Consider the following 26,189-nt stretch of genomic DNA (forward strand, 5'->3'; position numbering starts at 1 on the left):
TTCAAGTATTTGGGATTAGGGTTATCTAATATCAAAATGGGGTTACCAATTTACGAATGGGCTTATCAAGTCCCTTAAAATTGCCCAAGGGTACTGGAGTTTTGGAGGGGAGTTTTCAAGTCATTGGGGTTGGGGTTATCCAGTATCAAAATGGGGTTACCAAATTCCGAATGGGCTTATGAAGTCCCTTATGAATATGTTTTTACTTTCTGTTTTTTATCACTCGTTTTTTCTCACGGTTTTTTCTTTCTACCCTACGATTCATCTTCCTCATCCTCCATTGAAAGGGAGAAGAAGAAGTGCAAAACGCTAAAACAAATGAAAAACAAAACCTAGATATTGAGAGATAGATGGGAATGAACTCACGTTTCAAATTTTTGAGTTTTCCCACCTCCAATGGTGGCTAAACAATGAAGAAGATGACTGGTAAGGTAAAAAAAACAAAGTTGAAAATGAAAAAGTAAAAAAAAAAAAAAAAAAAGAGGGAAAGAAGAGAAGAGGGAAAAGTGGAAAAGGAGAACGTGTTGCTTAAGAAAAGGGCATTTTCGTCCAGCTTTTAATGACAAGACCTCTTTTGTCCCTCGTTGATAATTTCAAAAAGCATGGGTCCTGTTGATAATTCCACATAGATTTTGTCCCCCATTGGTAATTGATCCTTAATATTAACCTAAACATAACGATTTGGTCAATTCCAGTGTTTTATTTTTTCCCATTGCGTCGGAAAATAAACAATGACTAGAGAGCCCCTTGTCACATAAAATGACCAGAGAGCCCCTATCACATGGAAAATGACCAAAATGCTCATAATTTTCTATGATGTGGAGGGACTTTGGTCCTTTTCTATACGATAGGGAAACACTTATTTCTATTTGGCAGTTTTCTGTAAGATAGGGTACTTTGGTATTTGGGACATTATCCACGAGTTAAGGGTACTTTGGTCATTTTATGATATGGCGTACTTTGATAATTTCCCATGAGATATTGATAGGGCGATGATATTTTTGTTATTTTCTTATGATATAAAAGTATTTTGGTCATTTTATTAGATCTAAGTTATTTTGGTAATTTTATGAAGGGATTTGCTAAGGAAGGCATTTCACCCACCTAATAAATGGATTCTGGAGTTGTAGGAGAGAGAATCAATTTCTTGATCTTCTAGAATCTCTTTTTAATGATATCTGGTAGGGGTCTTGCCTAACCCCAGCTTACCCAACAACAACAACAACAACAAAAAAGTTGGTCTGAAGAAGCTGATGTATTAGTATCTATGGGGTTTCTATGATGGTGGCTTGTTGATGTCCCAGGTTTCTCCCCTCTTAAAGGAATGATCTCATCAGAGGAATGATAGATGCAAGGGCCCTCTTTATGCAAGGGCCTGGGCCTTTGAATAGATCCACGTCATTGATTGCAATCAAATTCAGTTTCTCAACCAACTTTTAAAATGACGTGGATCTATTCAAGGGCATTTCCTTGCATCAATCATTCCTCCTATAATATATACTAACCTATTTAAGTTCTGGCCTAACAGATGGACGGTTTGGATCATCATATGAAGTGAGCCGTACCAAACTTTTCAGACTTCACGTGTTTTCTCGGCCACCCATCATATAAATTCTCTTTTTTACATACACATCATGTTTAGCATGGCTCATGAGTGGGCAGCCCCACCATCTCCACCCAAATCCATCCATATGCTAAGGCCCATGTTTTGATAGGGTGGGTCACATGAGCTCCACTCAAACCCATGCATCAGGTGGGGCGGACAATTTACCTCGTGTTTTGATGTGCGGGTCCCACGATCTCAAACCCAAGCCTATGCATAGGGTGGGGCCCACCATTTTGCACCTCCTGTTTTATGTTTTGATGGGGTTGGGTCATTACTTTACACCTATGCATAGCATTGGCCAAGAATGCTAATAAGAAAATCTAATATTTTTTCAAAAAGTACAGTGGGACCACTTCATAGGATGATCCAAACCGTTCATATGTCGGGCAACTCAACTTTGTGCCCAACAAATGAACGGTTTCGATCATCCTACAAAGTGGGCTCCAATGTACTTACACCATATAAGAACTCAAGTTATAAGGCATCTTTATATCAGTTTCAATAATCTTTGACAATTTCAATGGACTTCAAAAACATTTACACCCATATTTAAGTTGAAAATATGTGTAAAACATGTTTTTCGCTCATTTTATGTCGAAAGAAAAAGACTTAGGAGAAAAACAAATGCTGAAATGATTATTTTATTAAGTTTTAAAACACATCAAATCTCTTTTAAAGGGATAAATCTCAGTCATAGATCACCCTTAATCGAATCGAACTGATTTATCCTTTCCAAGAAAACGGGCAATAATGTGGTTTACAATTTAAAATAATGGATGTGAGAAATTATATGGCGAAGGGCTGTATAAAGACGTACTCATCATCCCATGCTTGATACTTGATCCAACAGCATTGAGGCAATGCTCTTGAGAATGAGAATTGATTGATTATGAATGAGAATGAGAATTGATTGATTGCGAATCCAAAACTGATTATTGTACCCAATAATCAGTTTTGGACCCATATTGGGTCCAATAATGAGTTTTGGACTCACCATTGTTTCTCAAAATCCAAAACAAACAGCCCCTAGAGTTGCGAGCGGATGTAATAGATTCGCTATGATGCAGTGCCAACATGGCAGTCATGTCATGCCTAGGTGGTTTTGGTGGAGTTCCAAAGTGCAGTCCCTCATTAATGTTGCTGGCCCGTTTTAAACCTGATTTTTGAGCTTCTAAATGGAAGAATTATGGAAAGTGGTAAACTACAAAGTTGTAGGTCTCTTTGAGATCTTTCCAACAAGTATTTGTGCTTGAAAATTGGATAAGAGAGCAGAAAGTTATGGCAGTTTTTGTGGACTGTGTCTGTGGGTTCCCAAAACAGTCAAAGTTAGTGAGTTCTAATGCAATTAATGTTATGTTAGTCCCTAAGCTAGCTAGTGGAGGATCTTGAACGAATTTGTTTTGGTTTTCTTTTATTTAACGAGTTAAAAACCATCTTTAGAGGGAATTTTCGATGTTGATAAACTTATGTAATTGATGGAATATTAATTGGGTTGAGCTTTGCTCCCATTTTCTTCTTCTCTAAGTTGTGTTCTTGATTTCTAATTTCTCTTCTTCTTCCCTCTTAAGCACCCAATAGCTTTCCGTGTTTATTAAATCTTTTGTATCATCTACTTACCTAATAAAAAAAAATTTAAGGACCGCCCGGGCCTCAGGGCAAATTTTCAGGTCTAAAAAGAAATGGAACTAAGATAGCAGAAAAGATTAAAAAAAAAAAAAAATTCCAGAATTTCTTGCTTTTCCATTGTTTGGTTACATATGAAAAAAGGTAACTTGAACCGACATAGTTGGAAGTTTAATTTATGAGGAATGATAGAATGAAGGGCGCTCCAATTGGTTGATTTTTGCAAAGTGTAGCACTGAAAAGAGTGGATTAATAGAATTGAGACTACCAACCATCCGTAAATTCAGACTGAAAATGTAATTACTTCACCTTTTGCACTATTCAATTTTTGGGTTTAAATCAGGAAACAATTATAAAATATAAAAAAGTATGAAATTTAAGAAAAAATTGGGAAAACAAAAAATATCGTGAATTTATAGGGATATTTTTATGATAAAAATTAAAGGGAGTTGCTAGAGGGGCTGACTTTTGCACGAAAGAACAGCCACATAAGCTCAATTTTTAACAGATTTTGTCTTACCCATTCAATTCATCTGATGTGGCTGTTCTGTTATGAAAAGTTAGCTGCAAAATAGCTTTCGGCAAAATCGCTTAGCAAATCCCAACAAAAGACATGAAAATATCAACTGAAATAGGTAAAATTTTGAGATTTTGTCATTTTATCAAAAAATTGTAAAATATTAGGATATTTTCGAAAATACGCTCTTACAAATTATCTGGATATATTAAAAGAGATGTATGGTCTAATGAGGCTACTATTATACATTATTATTCATTGTTTCTCTTGGCTATGTGGTTCAGCTGGGGGAGACAGCTGAATTTTCGTAAAACATACCATACCAGCACCATACCAGAGATCCAACCTTTGCCGGATAACAACAATGCCACTAATTTTGTCAATAAAGCAAGTCCTATGATATATCATCAGCAGTTTAAAATCTGGTACTTGGTTCGGGTTCGCAGTTCATGGTTCACTTCTAGCCATTAGTTTGGTATAATGTTGCATTGTCTTCTATTGGGTTTAGTAAAACCATTCAAATCCTTCTAAAAGTAGTGAAAACATACTCAGAGAAAGCGAAATATACTAAATTCTCAGTGTGCTGACCATCATGTATCCCCTAAACTAAAATTCACGAGCTTCAACATCGTTAGTTAGGACAGCATAACAAGTCCAAACACCCCAAGGTTCAAAAAGACTTGAACCTGATTTTGTTTTTGAATTGAGACTGATGTTCTTGGCTTATGAATAGAACACTCTTTAATACGATTATATTAAAGATGATGGTGTAATTAGAGATTACCTTCATGAGTTTGGGAATTCCAAGCTAACGGCAACCCACATGTTGTCGTCAATGGGCAATGGGGTAGCACCTTCAGGCAATACCATGTCAGCTACGCGTGGGTACACCCTGATCCTGTTGCAGAGTAATGAAGAACCCCAGTTTCCGGTGGGACCATCAGAGCATTCAGAAGGGGTCGAAGATGATGAAATTCCATCCTCACAAGAAGGTTCCACTGGGAATGGGTCCCGTAGGCGTGCATAAGTAACATCAGATGAGGATAATTCTGAGCATTTTGGGGTACCCTTGGCATCTGGTTTTGGGGGAGGCAAATGATCAGTGGTGGTTTTGCGACTGTCCAAGATTTTGTTGGGTGTAGGGTCTTCTTTATCTTCATCTGAGAATTATGGATGCCATGATAAATCATATTGCGTAAGTAAATGCAGATTATGCTGTTCAATATTTATAATAAGAGATACGCTAAACTCAAGGGTGCAAGCAAAAAACAACTTGAAGGGCACCCCCCATTGGCTGCACGTGACCAAACTGCATTTATAATGGCTGCAAGTCCAAGAGTATTAAATGCATTTTGGTCACGTGCAGCCAATGGGGGCGTACTTTGAGCTGTTTTTTGCAAGGGCGCCCCTGAGTTTAGCGTTCCTCTTATAATAATTCATATCAGCAATGCAATTAATTACAGCGACTGTCTCAACATGCTCATACCCAGACGAGAGATGAATGATGAGGACGATAAGCCCGAGCATTTTGGTGCAGCCTTTGCGTCTGGTTTGGATGAACCATCATCTTGATCTTCATCTGAGAGTTACAGATACCATTATTAATCATATCGCAAAAATGCAGATTAAGCTGATGCATATTTATAACAATTCATAGCAGCAATCCAATGAATTACAGTGCCTTATGGTCCCTACCACCTAAGCTCCCTGAGCAGCATTCACCTAGGTTTGACCCGAAAAGCATAACATGTACACATTGACCACCATATCCATACATGGGATTAGGAATTCCAAGCAACATGCATTGCATTTGGTCGTAGAGCAAGATGTCACCTGTTTTTTCTTCAGTGTCATCCTCAGCTCCAGAGTTTGGAGTCATCAAGGACTTAGCTCGGGGCTCAGGGCTCTGCAACAAATCAACGGTGATGATCGGGTGTGAGGTGGAAGAAGTGCACTCAAAAGCTTCCTGTGGTTGGCAATTCATAGAAGAACATGCAGTGGTCGCATTCAATCTACCTGAAAAAGATAAGACACAGTAAGTATAGCAACACTTTTTTCAATTGCAGCACATTCAAGCAAAACCATTAGGCCCTATAAGCTCTGGTTTATCAGATTGGTTTTTGCTTCGCATCGATTATTTCTTCTTCTTTTTTAAACAGATTGGTTTTTGTTGACAGTACTCAATTAGGGCTGGCAATTTCACCCGAAAAAGCGGGGATCCGCCCCGCCCCGCCCCGTTTGAGGAGGGGATTCCCCGATTTGAAAGGGGAAGGGGAAGGGGAAGGGGATTATAAAAATTCCCCGGTGCGGGGAGGGGAAGGGGAAGGGGATGGAGTTGTCCCCGCCCCGCCCCGCCCCGCCCCGCCCCGCTACGCCCCGCTAATCAATGCCATTTTTTTGTAAATTTTTAAGTGTTTTTTTTAAGGAAAACTACTAGAAACTCTGTGGATCGGCTACAAGATTCCCCCAAACATAAACTTAGCTTGTCTTTTCCTTTTAATTAGCTTCTGAGAGCATTTTGGGAACTATAATAACCTTTTCACAGATGTTGAAATAATAAAGACAAGCTGAGAGCTTGAGACGCTGAGTGTATGCAATTATAAAAAAATCGTAGTGCCAACAAAATTTTAGGGTTGGATTGCAGGTTTTAATTTTCAACAAGAAAAATTTAGCTACTAGAAATTTGTTTCATGTCAGCACTAGACTGAATTGCAGTTAAAGAAATAAGTCATTTGTTGATTTTGTTCTCTTCTCCATTCTTATTTCTCATGCTCATCTGGGGGTTAACATGCTATACAGAATGAACTAATGAACATTATTTTGCGTGTGTGAGCGCCCACTTATGGACTTTTAAAGTTCATTGTGACTATTGAAATAGTTACTTTTTGCACATTGGCTGCCTGTTAATGAAGATAATCCTGGTGCTCATTTCCTATTTATCATTCCATAATTTATGCAGAAAATTGCTGAAAGATGAGGCCCTGTTGTTATTTATGTTTGTTGTCTCATCCATGCATTTTTGATTTTGTCCATCTGTTTGTTGATCACATGAATAGAATCATAGCATTCATCACAATATTGTCTGTAATGGACGTAGAAGAAAGAAGCTCTGTTTGCTGGTTTGATTGGGTTCCAAAGAGGGGGCGGGGCGGGGATTTTGTCCCCGAAGGATGCGGGGAGGGGAAGGGGAAGGGGAAGGGGATTAGATATTCCCCGCGGGCAGGGGAGGGGGATTCCCCACCATCCCCGCAGAGGGGAAGGGGAAGGGGAGGGGGGAAATTCCCCGCAGAGGGGAAGGGGAAGGGGACCCCAACATCCGGCCCCGACCCGCCCCGTTGCCACCCCTATACTCAATCTACCAAGGACCTATTACCAAATCAATTGATACAATATGCAATTTCAGATTCCTCCACACGAGCACAAATCTTAACAAATCACGGCAAGATGTCACCTGTATTCTCTTTATTGTCATTCTCGGATCTGGTGATCGGCTTTGTCACCGAATTAGCTTTGGCCCCACGGTTCTGCCCCAAATCAATGGTTATAATTGACTGTGAACTCGACAAAAATGCAGGCATCCGACTCACCCTACCTGAAAAGAGAAGGCACCATATTGTGTCAGAACGCATAGTATTATGATAAACTTTCTACCATCCAGGCTCTAGCACAAGAAAAATAATATGACCATTTCAAAAGCAACGAGCTATATTACATTGGATGAACTTTTGAAACACAACAAAGACCAATCATAGCACAGGCTGTGATTTTAATTCCATTACATAAACTTGTGCATCACACTAAAAGCCAACATAAATGAACGAGGTTTAGCATATGTTTTGAAATCGGAATCGAACTGTAAATCATAATAGAGGTCAGTCGCATCAGATCATAAATCATAAGATTTAGTCAGATTCACACACACACACACACACATGCATGTATGTGCGTGTGTGTGTCAGTATTGCACGGATTCAGATTCGCGTGTCGGGATCCGACACGGATTCAAGGTGTCGGATTCGGCAAACCCCAAAAAGTAGGATTCGGATTCGGCAATTTTTAAATAAAATAAATTTTAAAATTTTAAAATTTAAATATATATATATATATATATATATATATATATATATATGTGTGTGTGTGTGTGTGTGTGTGTGTGTGTGTGTGTGTTTTTGTTTATTCATGAAAAATTTGAGGGTAGAGGGTTTGAGGCGAGTTTGTATTAAGAGAGTTGAAGGAGGAAGGGGGCCGATGTTTGAGGGTCAATGCGCTAGGGTTTTTATTAAAAGAGTAAGGGTTGTGCTTTCATATAAAAAAGAGTTAAAAAGAAAATACGTTTAAGGGAAAATATACAGGATTCGCATTTCAAAAGAGGCAACGATGAATTGGATTCGCCCGAAAAAAACAGGATTCGTGCGGGACACGGCTACAACAAGAATCCGGGTGTGTCCCACATGAATCCATGTCCGATTCGGATGCGGAGACGTGTGGACACAGATTTGGCATAAGGGGGCAAAGAATCCATGCAACATAGGTGTGTGTGTGTGTGTGTGTGTGTGTGAGGAAATGGTTTGTGAGCAGCTGCTCAGATAAGCTTATCTGAGCAGAGCTCACAAACCATAGGGAGGGCCACATTTTTTGGGGGATCCAAAGCATTCATTTGGAAGGCCCTTCCATAGATCAGGTGTGTACCAAAAATCAGATCAATAGGATCATCCTAACCCAATCAAAGGTGGAGGGAAAAATGGACACACTGTGTTTCCATGTTTCTGCCCTTTTTTTCCCTCCACAAATGGCAGGGTTAGGATGATCCTATAGGGCTGATTTTTGGTACACACCCTATCCATGGAAGGGCCTTCCAAATGAATGCTTTGGACCCCCCCAAAAATGTGGGGCCACATGTGTTTGTGAGCTCCTGCTCAGATAAGCTTATCTGAGCAGCTGCTCACAAACCATTTCCTCTCTCTCTCTCTCTCTCTCTCTCTCTCTCTCTCTCTCTATATATATATATATATATATATATATATATATATATATATATATATATTAAAAAATAAAAAAGTATAAAGAAATTAGAGACAATAATAACACGATTAATTGTTTATTTTTCATTCAAATGCATTAATTTGAATAGAAACTATCATGACTAATTTTTAAATATCAAAATATGAATTGTCTGCTAACAAACTTGTCACATATTAATCATCAAATTTCCATACAAATCCACACATATTAGATAATAATCATAAAAATAATAAGACACAAGTTTATATCAATTCTCAAAGTCTCGAACAACAAATGACAAATATCAATTATCAAAAATTAGCAAGTCGTCATTTGTTATCCTCATTATCGTCATCAAAAAGAGGAAATATAATGCGTTGTTAATATTTATCTACATACTCATTTTGTAACAGTAAATGCAAATGTAATCACTATAACAGAGAGAGAGAGAGAGAGAGAGAGAAGGTAAGCATGGTAAATAAAGAAAAAAAATTCTAACCTCACGGTCTACACATACTTCTAGTCTCATCCAAAGAGGACATATAGTCCCCATTTTTAATCTTAGCCCAAAAAGGTGACATGCAGTTCCCACCTACTTCTAAGTTCTAACCTCATGTGGAAAAAAGAAGAAAAATGTGACGTTGACAACCATTCTCTACAGTGCTTTTGTGCCTTCTCATGTAAAGACTGAAAAATAAAAAACTAGAGAAGAAAAACAAAAAACCCAAGAAGAACGTGTTCTGAAATCCTGAACCATTACACATGTTTCACCAAATCCCATCTTTGAGTGGTTAAAGGGTAGTTTTTCTTAATCAACACAAACATTTCGAGAGACTCTCGTTCTCCTGTTTCTGCTTGTTTCGTTTGCTTAGAAACAGAGAGACTGAGAAGCTTTGCCGAACAAAGACAAAGTAAATGTGCTGACTTTTAGTCTCCACCTACTTCTAATCTCAACCAAAGTAGGTAGGAAAAAAATGAAGAACATGCCTATTTCGTATGGTGAATTGCTTCAGGAGAAAGGCGACTCGTTCAGGTAGAAGTAGACAACAGTCGGCATGTAAGTTCTATTTCTTCTCCGTCTTTGTCGTCATCTTCTTCATTTTCTGATGGTTAGAAATATTTCCAAAATCTGATCAATTGGTTCAAACCGGTTCAACTACTACAAGCAAAATTGGTTCGAACTGGTTTAACTATAACATGCAGAATTGATTCGAACTAGTCCTTCCCTCTTTTTCTTCTTTTCTTTTCTCCTTCCTACTTGTTCAAACTAGTTTAGTCTGCTCCTCATCTTTCTTCCTTCTCAGCGCAGGAGGGAAAAGGGGTTATTTTGAAAGAAAGTGTTAAAAGTATAAAAGATTAAATAATGCCTTCTCCAGCAGCTTAAGCTTTTGGAGTAACTGGTAGTTTCACATGGTATCAGACCAAAGGTCCTCAGTTCAAACCTCCTTCAGAGCAAAAAATCCACATGCAATGGCCAAACCCTAAAGAGGGGTCACATATGCCACGTGTAGGCCAACCCTAGAAAGAAGGGGCCACATGTGAGGGGGAGTGTTAAAGTATAAAAGATTAAATAACGCCTTCTCCAACAGCTTAAGCTTTTGGAGTAACTGGTAGTTTCACAGAAAGCCTTATTTTCTTTTATAGAAGACTTAATAAACATAAATCGCATGAATCGTATGAATCGCAAGACTTGCACAAATTTAGATTCAATCATGGAATTCAAATAGAAATCCATAATCAAATTTTTTAATTGAAGATAGGAATCTTTAATGCTTCGTTTGGTTGCTAGTAAAAAAAAAGGGAGGTGACATCAGCTTTACCTTGGAAGTCTCACATGTAATTTTCTAGGGAATGGTGCTCTCTTTCTTTCTCTCTCTTCCCCCTCTCTCCACTCATAATGACACCCTTGTCTAATAAATGCTTGTCCCCTCCCTTGTCTCCTCCCTTTTTCCACAAAAATCCAATGGAATTTTTTTTTACTAGCAACCAAACAAAGCCTAAGGGGAAAAAAAAAAAAGAATAGCTCCGGGCGAAAAAAAAAGGAGACAAAAAAGCTCCCTCCCTAGGGCTTTCGCCTACGGAAGGAGGCGGTTTCTCTCTCTCGTCTCCCTCTCTCTCTCTCTCTCTCTCTCTCTCTCTCTCTCTCTCTCTTTGGAATCTTGCCCTCTCGTCTCTCCCCATTGCTGTTTTTTGAGTCTCGCCCTCTTTTTTTCCTCTCTCCCATTGCTGGAAAAAAATGAGCCGCGGAGGCTGAATCGGGAACCATGGAGGCCAGATCTGGAGCATAGCTCTTCCGCGATGGCTAGATCTAGGGCTGTGGAGGCAAGATCTAGGGTCGTGGAGGCCGAATCTGAAGCCATGGAGGCCGTGAAGCTGGATCTGGAGCAGGGGAAAACCGTGGAGGTTGCCAGAGGCCGTGAAAGGCCGTGGGGTGCTGGACCTGGAGCAGCGGAAGGCCAGTTATTGGCAGTGCAAGGACGTAGAGGCCATGGATTATCGGAGCAGAGGCCATGGGGATCTGAGAGGCTGTGGATTGACAGACTTAGCAATGGGGTTGCTAGGTTTGACCGTAGGAGGCTGTGGTCTTCGGAATCAAGATCGTGGGTGGCCTGAGGACGGGTGTGATGGCCAGTGGGTGCCGGCTCGGGAACCGTGGAGGTCAGATCTGGAGCATGGCTCTTCCATGGTGGCTAGATCTAGGGCTGTGGAGGCAGGATCTGGGGCCGTGGAGGATGGATTGGGAGCCGTGGAGGCCGAATCTGAAGCCATGGACGCCGTGAAGCTGGATCTGGAGCCGAGGAAAACCGTGGAGGTTGTCGGAGGCCGTGGGGTGATGGACCTGGAGCCGTAGAAGGCCAACTATAGCTTGACGACGATGGTGATGGCTGAGACTCCCCCGGCGGAGTTGACTTTTATGGAGTAGACGTAGAAGGGATTGGAGGATGACCCGCCGGATTTTGGTGATGGTACGAGGTGGAGGCCACCGGAGATCCGACGGTGTTGTTGGGTGGTCGGCTATCGTGCATGGTTAGGGGCACACACTAACTCTTGGCCTTCGGGCGGGATTTTTGAAAATCGAATTCGGAATGTGGTGGAGAAGTATGTGTGACGTGGCAGGTCACGATCTTGACTTGGTGGGCTCCACTATATGGCATTTTTTGTTGGATTCGTTACAATAGAGGCTATTGCGTAATGTAAGGGGTAATATGAGGGGTAATGGGCTTTTCTTTTGGGCCAAGGAGAATGCTCCTGGGCAATTCATACTATGTAAATCTGGTGAGACTACTGGTCCCCATTGTAAATTTTGCTAGTATGAATATATTTGTCAATTTTCAAAAAAAAAAAAAACAGAAATCCATAAGATTTGATTTGAATCGTAAATCGTAAGGTTTTCAAAACAATGCAGGATCTTCCTATAATACACCAACAGTGTTCCTTGAATTCTGAACATATTTTTAATGATCTTTAGCTTTTGAACACTATTCTATCGTAATTCTTCCACATTATTACTTTTCTTTCTCTCGTTCTTTCTTCTCTTTTTTTTCCTATTCTATTCTGGTTATTCCTTCGACCAGTCGGTTTCAATCCATTTTGTGAACTGGCCCTAGGAAAACTTTTGAAGGCTGGATGAATTTCAAATAAGACCCGTCCAATTTCAAAATACGAAAAAATAAATTTCATGAATGGGCCAAATCAATTAGCTAATGTTTCGTGCATGTTAACTCTAACATGGGTCCTGTTCACGTCCATAATCCACCCTCATCGCATTTCTGGCCTGTAATTGGTCTGCATGGTCTGCTAGAGCTTGGTGACCTCAAAGATCTGAATCGACCAGATGACCTTTCTCTTTTGACCAGTCAATTTCTCCGAACTTGAGATCAACTCCATGAAATAACTTATGATCTTAATACTCGATTCTCACTTCGCTCTTTCTTCTCCCTTATGTCTTTCTTCCCCTCCGAGCCTCCTCCTCTACTCCTCCGGTCCTCCCCCATCTTCCTTTCTCTCTTCCCCCACCCCACCCAATACCTGCTCTCGACCAGCTAACAACCAAGGCTGCAAAGGACAGCCATTACTCCCTCTCTCCCTTGTCTTTCTCTCCCTTCTTTCTTTCTCCTTTTCTTTCTTCCCATATTTCCTCCTCATGGCTAGCCAGCAGCCGGCTAGACTACAGCCCCCTTTCCCACTCTTTTTCTCCCTTTTTGGACCTTTCTCTTCACTGTTATTCATCTACCCTTACAGCAGCTTCATACTGCCTTTCTTTCCCTCTTTCGAATCTTAAATCTTCTGCTTCATGCAGCCTTGATGTTCCTTCTTCCTCTGCTGTTACAGCGGTCATCTTTTCACAGTTCTTATTGCTGCCTATTGTAGTCCTCACCTGAATCCCCAACCATTCCCTTCTGTTTATGTCTGTCACCTCTATGTGGCTGGAGCAGCCCCTTCACCGATCACTGCTGCAACTATTTCTCTACAAGGTTTTAAATTTCGGTTTCGGTTTCGGTTGGAAATTTTGGAGGAAGTCTTGTAAAATCAGGGAAACGTATGAAAACATGTGCAAATGATAGAATTTAAAGATGAAACTTCATGAAAGGCTAGAATACGCACAAATACAGACCTAGAAATCATCATATAAGCAACACAACCATCCATAGTAGTTTAGAAACATCAAACACCGAATGGCATGCACTGTTGCGCATGTCAAACAATTTAGTACCCGCCAAATTTCAGTTGTAATTCATATGAATATTTATAAATAATGCAAGCATCACATTTTGCATTCACTTCTTATAAATATAATTATATAATACATATTAATATAGTATACGACTATTACACTTACAATTTTGCTGTATGCATTTTGGTCATTTCGATGGGGATGGAAACGGAAACATTTCAGTCATTTCATGTCGGTTTCGGCGGAAATTTAAAACCATGTTTCTCTGGAACTTCTAGAAGGCTACTTCACCGCGAAGCTCAAGGATGAAGCCCTGCACGACCAAGGTAAATACCCCTCCCCCGCCCCCCAACCAACACCCACACATATGCGCCTACTCCATCAGTCTGATTTACTTCCATATTGAGGCTTCACCCTTTAGATTTACAGCCCCTATTCATCTTGGCCAATCCATCTTCATCTCCATATCACCATACTCTTACATATCTACCATTATTCCACTACCCCTAGCTTCTTTGTTAGACCCTGATTATTACAGATCTGCTTTTCTTTTATTTTAATTATATTGTTTGCAACCTACATGGATGAATTGGTTCTAATAATGAAAGATGTCAAAGGTTATGAACCTTTACGGAAACCTTTGGCTGATTATTGAGTATTATATGTTGTTTTATTTCATTTGAGAATGCTTGTTACTATTAAAAGGAATTATAAACCATTACTTTGCTTCTAAGTTCCCAGAATCAACACGCAAACCCTAAGTTTGCACCAAGAACACTAAAAGGGATAAAGCTTAGAAAAATAAGGAGAGGTATATATTGGATGGATCCTAATCTAACCTACTTACCTCATCTAACCTAGTTACCTCATCTGGCACCTTGAAAATCCAACAGTAATTTCATATATTCTAACACGCTTGGCAATGACTTCCAATCTAGCATGTATCCCTACTGGTTCCCATTCTTCGAAACTGTCATATAAGGATTCTTCTTTTAATATTTCTCTATCCCCAATCAATCAGTACCCCTCTCCCAAAAAAAGGCAAAGGAGAAGCAGACATGATGTAACTCAATCAACCATTTTTTACCATGAATCAGACAATTTACTGGGAGATGCTCTTATGCTTTGCCCATCGGCCTTCTCAAAAACACAATTCATAATAAAAAATTGTCAAATATGGACATTGTGTCCCTAAACATTCTGGCTCAAAGAATGGGTGTCCAAACTCCAAACTCCAAACTCCAAATTGAATATTTGGTTCCTAAAAATAGTCCTAGTGAAAAATCGGTTATTAATGTGGTTGAGAAATCTTCAAAACCTCTTAAAAAAGCCTGAGGAATTTGGTCAATTTAGTATGATCCATCAATTATGAGCCTAGGTCCAAGACCAAATCCAACCCTTGCCAAGGTGTTTCTAGGTCCTCTATTAATTGATGAAGATCATTTCGTGGAAAGTTAGAGGACCTAGGGGCCTTGAGAGAAAAGTGGTTCTTCGGGATTTAAAATATCATTTTATGGAAAGTTAGAGGACTTAGGGGTCATGATAGAAAAGTGGTTCTCAGGAATTTAATTAGGTCATTCAAACCCGATATTGTCTTATAAATGTAACCTACAATTGGGTATGTCACTCTTGAATCCATCAAATCCATGAGGAATAATGCCAACGTGGCAGTGATACCGACTGATGGGTTGTCTGGCTAGACATATGGTGCATGTTTTCTATCGATGCTCAATTGACCCATACGTCATTCTCATGGCTGTTGTCATGGGTGAATGCACCTTGTGATGACTCTGGAAAATAAGGATTGTTGTGGCTTCAACATTCCCCAATTGTGCATAGCTCATAGCACCTCGGAAACCACCAAAATGGGGCTCCTCTTTCTCTGAAACCTCCAACAGTGTAATGGTAGTGGAAGGAGAAGAAGAATTTAGACGAAGAAAAGAGGTTTTTGAGAGGATGAAAACCCTTGGGATCGATGGATGGTAAAAAGAGGTTTGTAAGGGTTCTGAAAAGGGTGATTTTATGTGTTTGGAAAGGAAAGGGCGAGATTTCCTCAATATGATGCCCAAGTCAATTGGGATTTTGCTCCGAAAGTGCCCCGTCCGACCGAGATCATGTCAAAAAGAGCGATGATAGCTTCCAGATCATTGTGGAGAGGTCATGAATAAACACCTTCATCTATTAAAGTAATCCATACCCTCTTCCAACACTGGCAAAAGAGGGTCATCAATGTGGCTCAACAGCCCGAAGAGAAATCAAGTTTGTCTACACTCTCTCCAACAATGTCCAAGCTTCAGAATTCGTTTCAAATCACAACTTAGTGGACCTTCCACTTCTGAGGGGGGGGTGCAAATTCACCTATTCTAGTGGAGAATATGTCCCTATCCTAAGTCACCTTGATAAGGTTCTTATTTCCCCTAACTGGGAAGAGCTTCTCCTATAGTCCTTTCAAAGGATCCTTCCGTGTCCAATCTCAGATCATGCTTCTATCCTATTTGACACTGAGTATGACATGATACGGCTAGCTCCATTTTAGATTTGAACAAAATCTGTTTACCCCACTCTTAAATTACATCATTCATTTGTAATTAGTGAACCTCAAATCACTTTAAGGGAAGCCCTAGGATTCACCTCTTCCACAAACTGAAAGCTCTCGGAGTTGCTCTCCGAAAATGTAACAAGGATCACTTGATGATAGAAAATAGAAGATTGAGAGAGAAATTGAGGAGTTTGATAGGTGAGAGGAAGAAGCTCCTCTGTTGAAGTTTGATTTCGTTACAATGAGTACGCTAAAAAATGATGATCAAGGAACTTGTGGCATTCGTGTCTCTTGAGACAATGATCAAGGACCCTGTGGCATTCGTATGGTGAGCGTAACTATTTCTTTTTCCATCACGGTGCAACATTAAGAGGAAGCAAAAAGCTTATAAGTAAATTAAGTGTTAATGGGCAGGATTTAGAAGGTACAAAAGGTCTTCAGAAAATAATTGTCAAGTATTTCCCTTGTATTTTTAAGCCTAATTGGAGAATCCGAAGATGACTTGTGAGGAGGTGCCTCAAATCTCTGAGCAAGAAGTTAATTTCCTTGACGCTGACTTTTATAGAGATGAGGTGCCGAAGGTTGTGTTTAGCTTAGATAAGGATAAAGCCCCTGACCTGATGGCTTCTCTCTTTGCTGTTTCAAGGAATTCTAGGAAGTCGGAGAGAATTACACAGTGCATGCTATGGAAGAATTTTCTTACCGCCATAACACTAATGCGGCATTCAATGCTTCCTTGATACCTCTGAACCCAAAAGTTAGGGTTGCTAAGACTATTAAAGAATTCAGGTCATAATTGGTGTGAGAAACATGTGGAGTTCTGGATTGAAAAGAACTTAATAGAGTAAGACAAACAAGAAGCTATGAAACAAAAGCTCATAAAAATTCGGAATTAGGACTAATTGCAATGGCACACAAACTACAAACTTGAAGACAAAGCAATGAAAAAAATCTAAATTGGAACTGATTAGAGTAAACTAGCAACTAGAAGGGAAAACATATGAAAAAATTGGAATTAGAACTAATTGGAGTAAACAAACTAGCAACTAGAAAACACGTAGAAGAAATACATGACCTTGAGGATGACAACTGTCGGGTCAGGCGAAATCAAAATGACGCGTTTACAATTTTGTACTAGGATTTGATAAATAGTGACCTCGGTTAGATTTGATTAAATAATAACATCCTTAGCAAGCGTAACATTAAAATCAAATATGAACAAGCAAGGAGAAGTCGACAGGTGTGCAACTTGGGCTGGGCTCCACTCGAACCTGAGGGGTTTCGCTCGGGTTGGGTTGGAATTTCCTCGAGTTAGGTTGGATTCGGTTGGGAAAAGCCAACCCGATTTAATTTCGAGCTGGGTTAGGGTTGAGGCCTAGGGCAACCAGACCCCCACCTCCCCAATTTTATTGTCATTTTATCGCAATTTTCAAAATCTTAGGATTATAGTTTTTTGATATTTTTTCTGTTTTTGATCTGAGCCAACCCCACCCAAGCCAGTCCGATTTGGAAAATCAGGTTACACTGGTTGGGTTAGGGTTGAGAGATTTAGAGGTGGGTTGTGTCAGGGCTGACTTTTCAATCTAAGGCTTGGGTTGGGTCAGGTTAGGGTTGAGGTAATGCTATCTCGGGCTGTGCTAGGGTTGGCCTCAACCCGACCCAACCCAACCCGAGTTTCACCCCTAGAAGTTGACAAATACATTTGTTAGTGCTGAGCAAGAAGGACAAGTTGACAAATGACTTACGCTCCTCAAGAGAAGACCATGCAACCTTTGCGACATTCATCTCTGCCTGCTTCTTGGTTTTAGCAGCTTTTCCAGAGAAAATTTCACCATCTATTTCAACTGTAGAAAAGAAAGTCGGAAAATGAGATGCACCAGATCTGGTCGTCCTATATTCTGGCAAGGAAAGGCTTTCTTTCTGAGCAAATTCCTGTAAGAGGCTCTTGTAGAAACCAGATTCATCCTGCAATAAGTATATACATAGATAAATGACCTAGGTTGTTAAAATTCAAATCCAAAAGGGCTGATGAGTAGAATGCTAATGCACCAAGAGCCGGTTAGGAATACTTACCTCTTGAACCCCTAATGACAATGATGTCATTGCAACTTTTGCAGCAGCAAATTCAGCTTCCCTTAATGTCCTGAAAAACTGAGGGGACTCAAATTTCTGTCCACCAACAGTAACAGTAGCCTTATAGCGAAACGCATAAGGGCCATCATGGGCATGATCATAAACAGGTAAACTCAGATTTCTTCTTTGAGCCAAACTCTGCAGCTGATTCTTGTACAGAGAGTGCATTTCTAGAAGCAAAAACTGAGTGTAAGCCATTTTAATATATAAATACTAAGACCAAGCAAGAGTTATCCAGAAGGTTAGCAGCATAAATATAACAGAAAGCAGCCAGTATTATGAGAAGCAGACAAGTGAAACTAATTACTTTAAAAGTAGAATAATCAATAATATGGAAGTAAAATAAAAGAATAACAGCTACTGTACTATTCTTTCCTTTTATAAATATGCAAAAGCTTCAATCACACTAATTATCGACTCAAAACTTTAGAACTTGCATTTAATAAGAAAAAATAAAACATAAGTTGCAATAACAGCCATCATATGGCAGTTGAAGAGCAATGCAGAGATCATATCCATTTTCAGTGAATTTTTTTTTTTGTTTCATATCCATTTTCAGTGATTTTTTTTTCTCTTTTATTATTATTTCTTATTGTATTTCCAGAGTATGGTAATTTCCATTCATTGATGTTTCAACAAGAACCATACCTTTACCTGGTTTTTTCAAACTCACTCTCTTCAGAAAATTAAGAATTTCAACCACCCCCACAAATAAGGAAGATGAGGGGATGGCAGGCTTCCCAATCTAAAGATAGTCGTAGTCTATATTTGAGCAGAGCCACCGTTGGCAAAGAGCAAAGACGGAGAGATTCCGAAAGATCATGGGCTATACGTCCAAAATCAGAGGAGAAGATCTAGATGTGAGTTCGATAGAAATGCTCAGGCCATAGAGAAGGACACGGATAACTATAAGAGCTGGACTATTCAAAGAAGTAGAAGAAGAAACAATTTGAGAGTCGATGACAAAAGGGGCTCAGAAAAGATTGGATGACTAAGAATGCAGTAAATGCAGGTTTCAAATTTTCTGGAGAAGAGTGGCTTGCAGACGATGTGGGAAGATCTGGTCAAGATTCGACGGGGAGGCTCAAATCGAGCAGGGGAGGCTAAAAAAAGGGCTGAAGTAGTAATGACTAATCAGATGAGGGAAAACTCACAAGTGGAGTTGGAGATTCCGGCCAAAACTCAAGCTGACTCTAGACCAAAAGAAACTGCTCATAAAGAGGTTGAAATACAGTCAATCAGGAACAGATCCAGCTGGCTTTGCTGGAGCATCAAGGGAGGATCCGTGATCGTTGGCCCTGCATACCAAATCTGAGAAGGATGGATTGCTCAGTAAGGAGGGATGAAAAGCAGCTTGGGCTATTTGAAGTGTTGGTCCTATTTTCCAATGTGAGGGACCTAGAATGGGCTGAGAAATTGTAAGTTTGGCACTCCCTTAGATGCCCTATCTCAGAAAGAAGGCGAGGCGCAAAATCCACTGTTTCCTTATTTTATGAAGGGAAGCCTCTAGGTAAAAACAGCGTATTTCCTGACAAAAGGGGTTCAAAAATTATCAGTCTGGTTCCCTCAGGGATGAATCCATAAGAACATAAGACTTATGGCCTGGAAACAAGAGGCATATGGTGGGAAGTCAAGGGTATCCATGTGCACGCTTGGGTCAGACAGACATTCCACGTGGTGAGGAAGATGATCGGAGAAGTACTCTCGATTGATTGATCGGCCGGTTCGATTTCGGGAGGGAGGTCACAAGGATTTCTGTATGCACAGTTGGATGGTGTCCAAATTGACATACATTCAATCTTAAGTACTGACGGAGAGATTTTCTAGATCTCCGTCGCAAAAGAAGTCTTGGGTGATGCAAGTTCTCCCTTTGGGTGGGAACGACGTGTTGAGCAGGCTGTTGGCCATGTTAGCTCACCAGATGAAAATATTTGTAGGGGTAACATCCTTAGATGCAAGTCAGAGAAAACAAATAGGAAGGAGATGGCTAGATCACTAATAGGGACAAAGTTAGAAGATGAAGGGATTGATTGCTTAATTGGAAGGGCCCTGTAAGTCGCACCGGCAGTGCTCAACCATGCGGAAGGGGTATTGTCATTGGTAGGGACCGGATTGAGAACTAGCCGGGAGCAAGCTTGTGTTCCCCGTGTTGATTGCCACATGGAGGAGATTGTGAATGAAAGGGAGGGAAATTCGAATTCAAACTCTGTTGGAGTGCAACAATCAAGGGTGGGTGGCTCCTAGGAATAGTAGGATGGCAGAGCTAGCAGTCAACATGTGGATAAATCGACAAACTCTAGGGAGAATTGACATCATGAGTGTGGGCCCAAATGTTGAGTGTCTTGAGGGACAGCTGGCCCCGTCCTGAGAGGGGTGTCATGCTATCTCCGAGAGCAAGAACTGACTCACATTTTAAGCAAGAAATGCATTGGGAGGCATCAGCTTTGACAAGCCAATCGGGTGTGTCTATCCATCCATGCCCTTTACTTTCAAGTACGTATATGCCACCTTATCTTTCCACATCCAGTCCTTCTTTAGGACTGTGTTAGCGGTGCCCAATGTCGTGGGATCATCCAAAGATGACTATAATGCATAGGGTGTCCCGAGTTAACCCGAATGTGACTCAAGTAAACTTGGTGAGTCAAAACAGAAAAAAAAAATTTGCTAGATTTCTTGTTGATGCCAATAGATTGTCTTCAATTTTCGAGCATTCAGTTGACTAACCAAGAAACACTCCTATAGATCATTGTTCGACCAGAGGTCTGCTGGATCTTGACACTCTAGTGGAAGTTCTGGTATCTCAGAGTGGAAGGGGTTTTAATCATAGCGCATGTTGGTGCAGCGTGGGGCAACAACATAATCATGAGACAATTACCTCTTGGAAACAGATTGGTCAGGTTCGGTGGGAAGATTAGGCTTTTGTTCCAGTTCCGGATGTTAATGATTATATTTTTTCCCCTAGCCTCGTCAATGGGGCTGATGCCGGATACCTTTGGATACTGAAGATGAAGTTATCAGGGATCTGGCTGATAATCATATTTTACAAGTTTGTAACATACTGGGTATCTCCTTTGAAGAATTGGAGAAAGAGGCAGGGGCAGTTTTTACTATTGTGGAACCGCGTGAATGGGCTGCAACTGGGTCAGGTTTTACCCGACCCGCCCCGAAAATAACATGGGTCAGGTTTAGAAATCATGGGTCTTGGGTAGCGTAGGGTTTTAAATTGGAAATCCCGACTCAATCTTGGGTAGGGCTGGGTTTAAAGAAAAAAAACCCGAAACCTGAAACCCAGCCCGACTCATATGGGTGTACTGCTACTTTCTTAAATATCCCTTGAATAACATAGTAAATTATTTTCCAAAATATTGATACAATTGTTTTCATTGAGGTGATCTTATCTGTTATGTGAAAATATGGTATTCTTCTTAAATTTATACACTTGATGACATAAATTTAGAGATTTTTGGTGTGAAGATTTTTTTTCCCTACAATCTTTAAAATTAGTCACTATCCTATGCTAAAAAATGAAAACCCGACCCAACCCAAGAAACTATCTTGGGTAGGGTCGGGTTTACGAATCTCGGGATTTCCTGTGAAAAATTAGACCCGACCCTAGATAATTCTCAAGTAGGATAGGGTTTTGGAAAACCCGACCCACCCGACCCGAGTTGCACCTCTATGTGTGATAGGCGGCGTGGAAGTTTGAAAAATCAATTATAGGGAGATGTAACAACAAAATTAACAAGGAAATGAGCCTACTTGAACTCTCGATCAATTATGAGTGAAAGGTGACTGAAATGAGCCAACTTGAACCCTCTATCAATTATGAGTGAAAGGTGACTGGCAGAAGTAGGTCGAGGTGTAGAACCAGAGATGCTACCAAACCAAGAAAAAGGGGGTAATTTATGAGGTGATGGCACTCAATGAGGTTATATGTTCAGGTGTGTGGAGGATGGGAACCCCTACGGAAAAGGCCCATATGAAAGAGATTGTTAGGAAGCATATACCTTTAATCTTCTCGATTCAGAAAACAAAAATTAGTAGTATGACTAGCATTGTGTTGATTGAAAATGGATGTGGGAATAAGTTATAACTCTCTTCTTTGAAACCTATTGGCATATCAGAGGGATGCCAGTGGCACGGGATGGCTCTATTATTGTGCTCGAGGGAGAAGCTTTTGGCGCTTTCTCAGTTTCAATGCAATTGAGGAGGGTGACCGATAATCAAAAATGGGTGTTTTCTGCTCTCGATAGGGCTAATGTTGCTGCTGTTCGGCAGAATTTGTGGGAGGAGCTACACCAGATCCATAACAGAGAGAAAATCACATGATGAATTGGTGGGGATTTTAACGTCACTAGATTTATATTAAAAGATCTATTAGACCACAGATTACAACTCATATGAGATCATTTTCAGATTTGTCTTTAGAAATGGCTTAGTGGGCTTACCTCCAACAGGTGCTCGCTGTACTTGTGAAAGAGGTGATTCCAAGAGCCGGAAGGACGAGTTCTTGATTTGTCCGGTTGGACGGATTCCTGTCTTCTTGATTTTTCCTTAATTGTATGACCTTTTCCCTACTAATATTCGAAAGGGCTAGAAGCTTGGATTCATAAAGGCTAGCTAAGAAACTAGACTAAAGAGGTGAAAGGTCCACAGAGCAGCAATGAGTGTCATTTTGGGTATGATTGATGTTCTCGACCAAAAGGAGGATTAAGATATTGAGAATGTGGAGAGAGTAAAAAGGGCTCTTCTTTTTCAACAGGTTTTTAATTAAAAATAAATAATATGGTTCCATATGGGTAACACCGAGGCAAATCATATCCCATAAGTCAGTTTTAAAATAAGGACACTACATAATTTAAGCATTGCCCCTGTAAAGATACATGGCAACCACAAATGACGAACACACATCCTTGTTTTTTATGTAACATTCTATATAAATTCATTACATCTCCTCCTCTTTGTAATGATATATTTCTAATTACAAATAAATGTTTTAATATGTCTTATGCATTTCTAAATTCACTAGCATTTACATATTGATATTTTTTTTTAATATTATCAATCAGCATGTTAAGTTTTCCACGGTGGTCATATTCAGACACATTGTGGGTGTGTTAAATAACAAAAGTTTTCATCTCTCATGAGTAGACGGGACTAGCAATTTTGGTGTCATTTCCATTGTACTTTAGCAGCCAATATGCACTTTACATACAAGTTAATCATTAGAATTACATAACAAAACTATTGCAGGTTCACGAACAAGCTCATAATGCAATAAAGAAGAGTCAAGAGAAGAAGAGGGTTGTTGAGATTTAAAAGCAGGCCAAATGAGACTGAAACATCATGCCAAAGCCAATAGCCATAGGGCTCTATACCCACGTAAACAAGAAGGATGCGCTGCACGGACTATTAGTGATTTTCACTTTAGACTTTTAGGTATGCTTTGGCAGCCATTGTGTGTGTGGGTGGGTGCGTGGGTGGGTGGGGGGGAAGAATTGCAATCTTTGTGATAGATTTGTGATATAGGAGTTCTTAAAACAACCATTCAATTCCTTTTGAACACTTGAAGCATCTCTATGTAACCAACTATCAATATACCTGGATTTTTCATTTCCACCAGCTCTTCAGCAGTGCAGGCATCACTCAATTCTGTGTTTGCATTGGATGTACCTAATAACAAACAGAGTAAAATAAACATATAAGAACATGAGACAATACGTGCTAACTTATGCACCTACTCTTTGGTGTCCTATCCTAATGCACACAATATCATGCCCTCTGTGTGTGTGTGTGTGCGCGCGAGCGCGCGCAATGCAAACTCAACTCACTTCAACTCACCTCAACTCAACTAAGCCTTAGTCCCAAACTAGTTGGGGTTGGCTAATGAATCCTTTAGAAATTTTCATGAACAATGCAAAGAGTACAATGAAAAGGATAGGTGCAAAGGACAGATTTGTGATATAGGAGTTCTTAAAACAACCATTCAATTCCTTTTGAACATTTGAAGCATATCTATGTAACCAATATCATGCCCTCTCCATGTAACCAAAAATTTCTAAATTCTCCTTTCACAAACCAATCTTAAAAACCCAAGAAAGATGCATCGGAAGAGCACAGAGAATCTGATAAAGCAAGCATATGAACAGGATAAGATCTTATAATATCTTAATAAGAATCAAAGAATGGCCATTCAATAAAAAAATAAGAATCAAAGAATTTCAAAATAATAACAAATTTCTAAATTTTCCTTTCACAAACCAATCTTGAAAATCCAAGGAAGATGCATTGGAAGAGACAAGAGAAATCGGATAAAACAAAATAGGAACAAGGTAAGATCTTTTTCTTTTTTTTTGAATGGTAGAAACAAGGTAAGATCTTATAATATCTTAATAAGAATCAAAGAAGTTTGAAATAATAACAAAATTCTAAATTCTCCTTTCATGAACCAATCTTGATAACCCAAGAAACACACATTGGAAGAGCCTAGAGAACCTGATAAAACAAAAATATGAACAAGGTAATATCTGCTAACTTGCACACCAAATGCTTCCCGATAAACATTAAGTCCCTGTTACTCTTCACCTCCCCAAAACCAAGATTGTTGGAGAAAAAAAAGAACAAATAAGTCCTCCATCTGTGAATAGATCTCAAAAATCTAGAAAGAGCCCAAAAATAACAAAGAAATCAAATGCACCAAAGCTCAAGTAACTTACAAAACAGCAGATAGATAAATAAATAATCCAAGCAAACACACATGGGCAAGAAACAATCTCTGCTAACTTGTGGAAAGGACACATTCGGTTACGAGGTACTACTAGTCCCATGCCAATCTGACATGCCATGCATACAATACGGTTACTTTGCTGTGCAGTGCAGTTTAACGATGTTGCCTACCAAATATCATTCTCTACATTAACAAGATGAAACAAAATGCAAATCATAACATCTTTCCATTTTTTGTCGTTCCGACCATTTCAGGTCGAATTTTGGGAATTTCGAGAGATTGGTTTAATTTTGGAAATTCCAGTCGAATTTTGGGTATTTTAGTCTGAAATAATCGCGTAGAAGTAATTAAATGGAAGGTGGGGATGAAAACTGAAATATTTCGGTCATTTCGAGAAAAAATCGGGGAAATTTAAAACCATGCTCATATCATATAATTTTTTTATTTTTGTCATCTGGAAGCCCAAATTTGCCATTTTCGAAAGAATCTACTCAAGAAACACTCTGAAAACCCTCATAAAGACTAACTAAGATAAAAGAAATTCAGGGGTTTTACTACATAGAAATGAGGATGAAGATTGAATTATAACAGGCAGAGAGAAGAACCCAAATTTTCAATTTTCCAAACTGCCAACATTTTCAAAAGAATCTTCAAGAATGAAAATAAAAACCATTAAAGAAGACTAATTAAGGCAAAAGAAATTCAGGGTTTTTACCAGATAGAAATGAGGATGGAGAACATGAAGTAGAATCATTGTTGATTTGGGTAGGAGAAGATGATAAGGAAAGAGGGTTGGGAATAGTGAAATGATCAAAAGCGATTTTTGCAGCTTCATTGTGGGCTTCTTTTGAGGATTTTCTGAAAGTGGGGCAATCAAAGGATTCTCCATTGACTGTTACAGAAGCTTTGAAACGAGGATTGTGATCTGGGCCTTCTCTTGTTGAGTCGTATTTTGGTAATCCCCATGATTTTTTCTGGCATAGTTCTTGTAGTTGAGACTTGTACATTTTTTTTTTTCTTCTTGGTTTCTTGTTTTTCAGGGAGAGAGAGAGAGAGAGAGAGAGAGAGAGAGAGAGAGGGAGCGGGATTGTGGGAAATGTGGTGGGGATGTCAAGGGGGGGACAAATATGTACGAAGAGAAATGTTTTGGCAGTGCCTCGATTTAATAACGACACTCCTCTCTAAATATAGATACGTTTCGTATTTGGCTTATTCATTCTCATGCAACAGTGAGTCTGCCAAATGCCTTCTGCGATGGTCCCTTGTAATTCCCATCAAAAAAATATTTTTTTAAAGGAAATGATATATGGACCACCTCCTGGTAGTGTAGAAGAGTAGTGATAAATATGCTGGAGGGTGCTGGCCCAA

At 39.7% G+C, this 26,189-nt stretch overlaps 1 protein-coding gene across 1 annotated transcript; it reads right to left on the bottom strand.

The window, feature by feature from the left end:
- Positions 1 to 4,280: 4,280 nt before the first annotated feature.
- LOC143887516 (double-stranded RNA-binding protein 1-like) lies at positions 4,281 to 25,925 on the bottom strand. The gene is made up of 8 exons (XM_077391598.1): positions 25,537 to 25,925; positions 23,696 to 23,767; positions 18,035 to 18,264; positions 17,707 to 17,926; positions 7,198 to 7,338; positions 5,580 to 5,762; positions 5,233 to 5,325; positions 4,281 to 4,906 (listed from the first exon to the last, which is right to left on the bottom strand). The coding sequence occupies exons 1-8, from the start codon at positions 25,826 to 25,828 to the stop codon at positions 4,533 to 4,535; spliced, it is 1,605 nt and encodes a 534-aa protein (XP_077247713.1). The 5' UTR covers positions 25,829 to 25,925; the 3' UTR covers positions 4,281 to 4,532.
- Positions 25,926 to 26,189: the final 264 nt, after the last annotated feature.

The sequence above is a fragment of the Tasmannia lanceolata genome, unplaced genomic scaffold, assembly GCF_043159265.1.
Source record: "Tasmannia lanceolata isolate RefF3 unplaced genomic scaffold, GAP_Taslan_0.1 ptg000012l, whole genome shotgun sequence".
In the NCBI taxonomy this organism is placed as follows: Eukaryota; Viridiplantae; Streptophyta; class Magnoliopsida; order Canellales; family Winteraceae; genus Tasmannia; species Tasmannia lanceolata.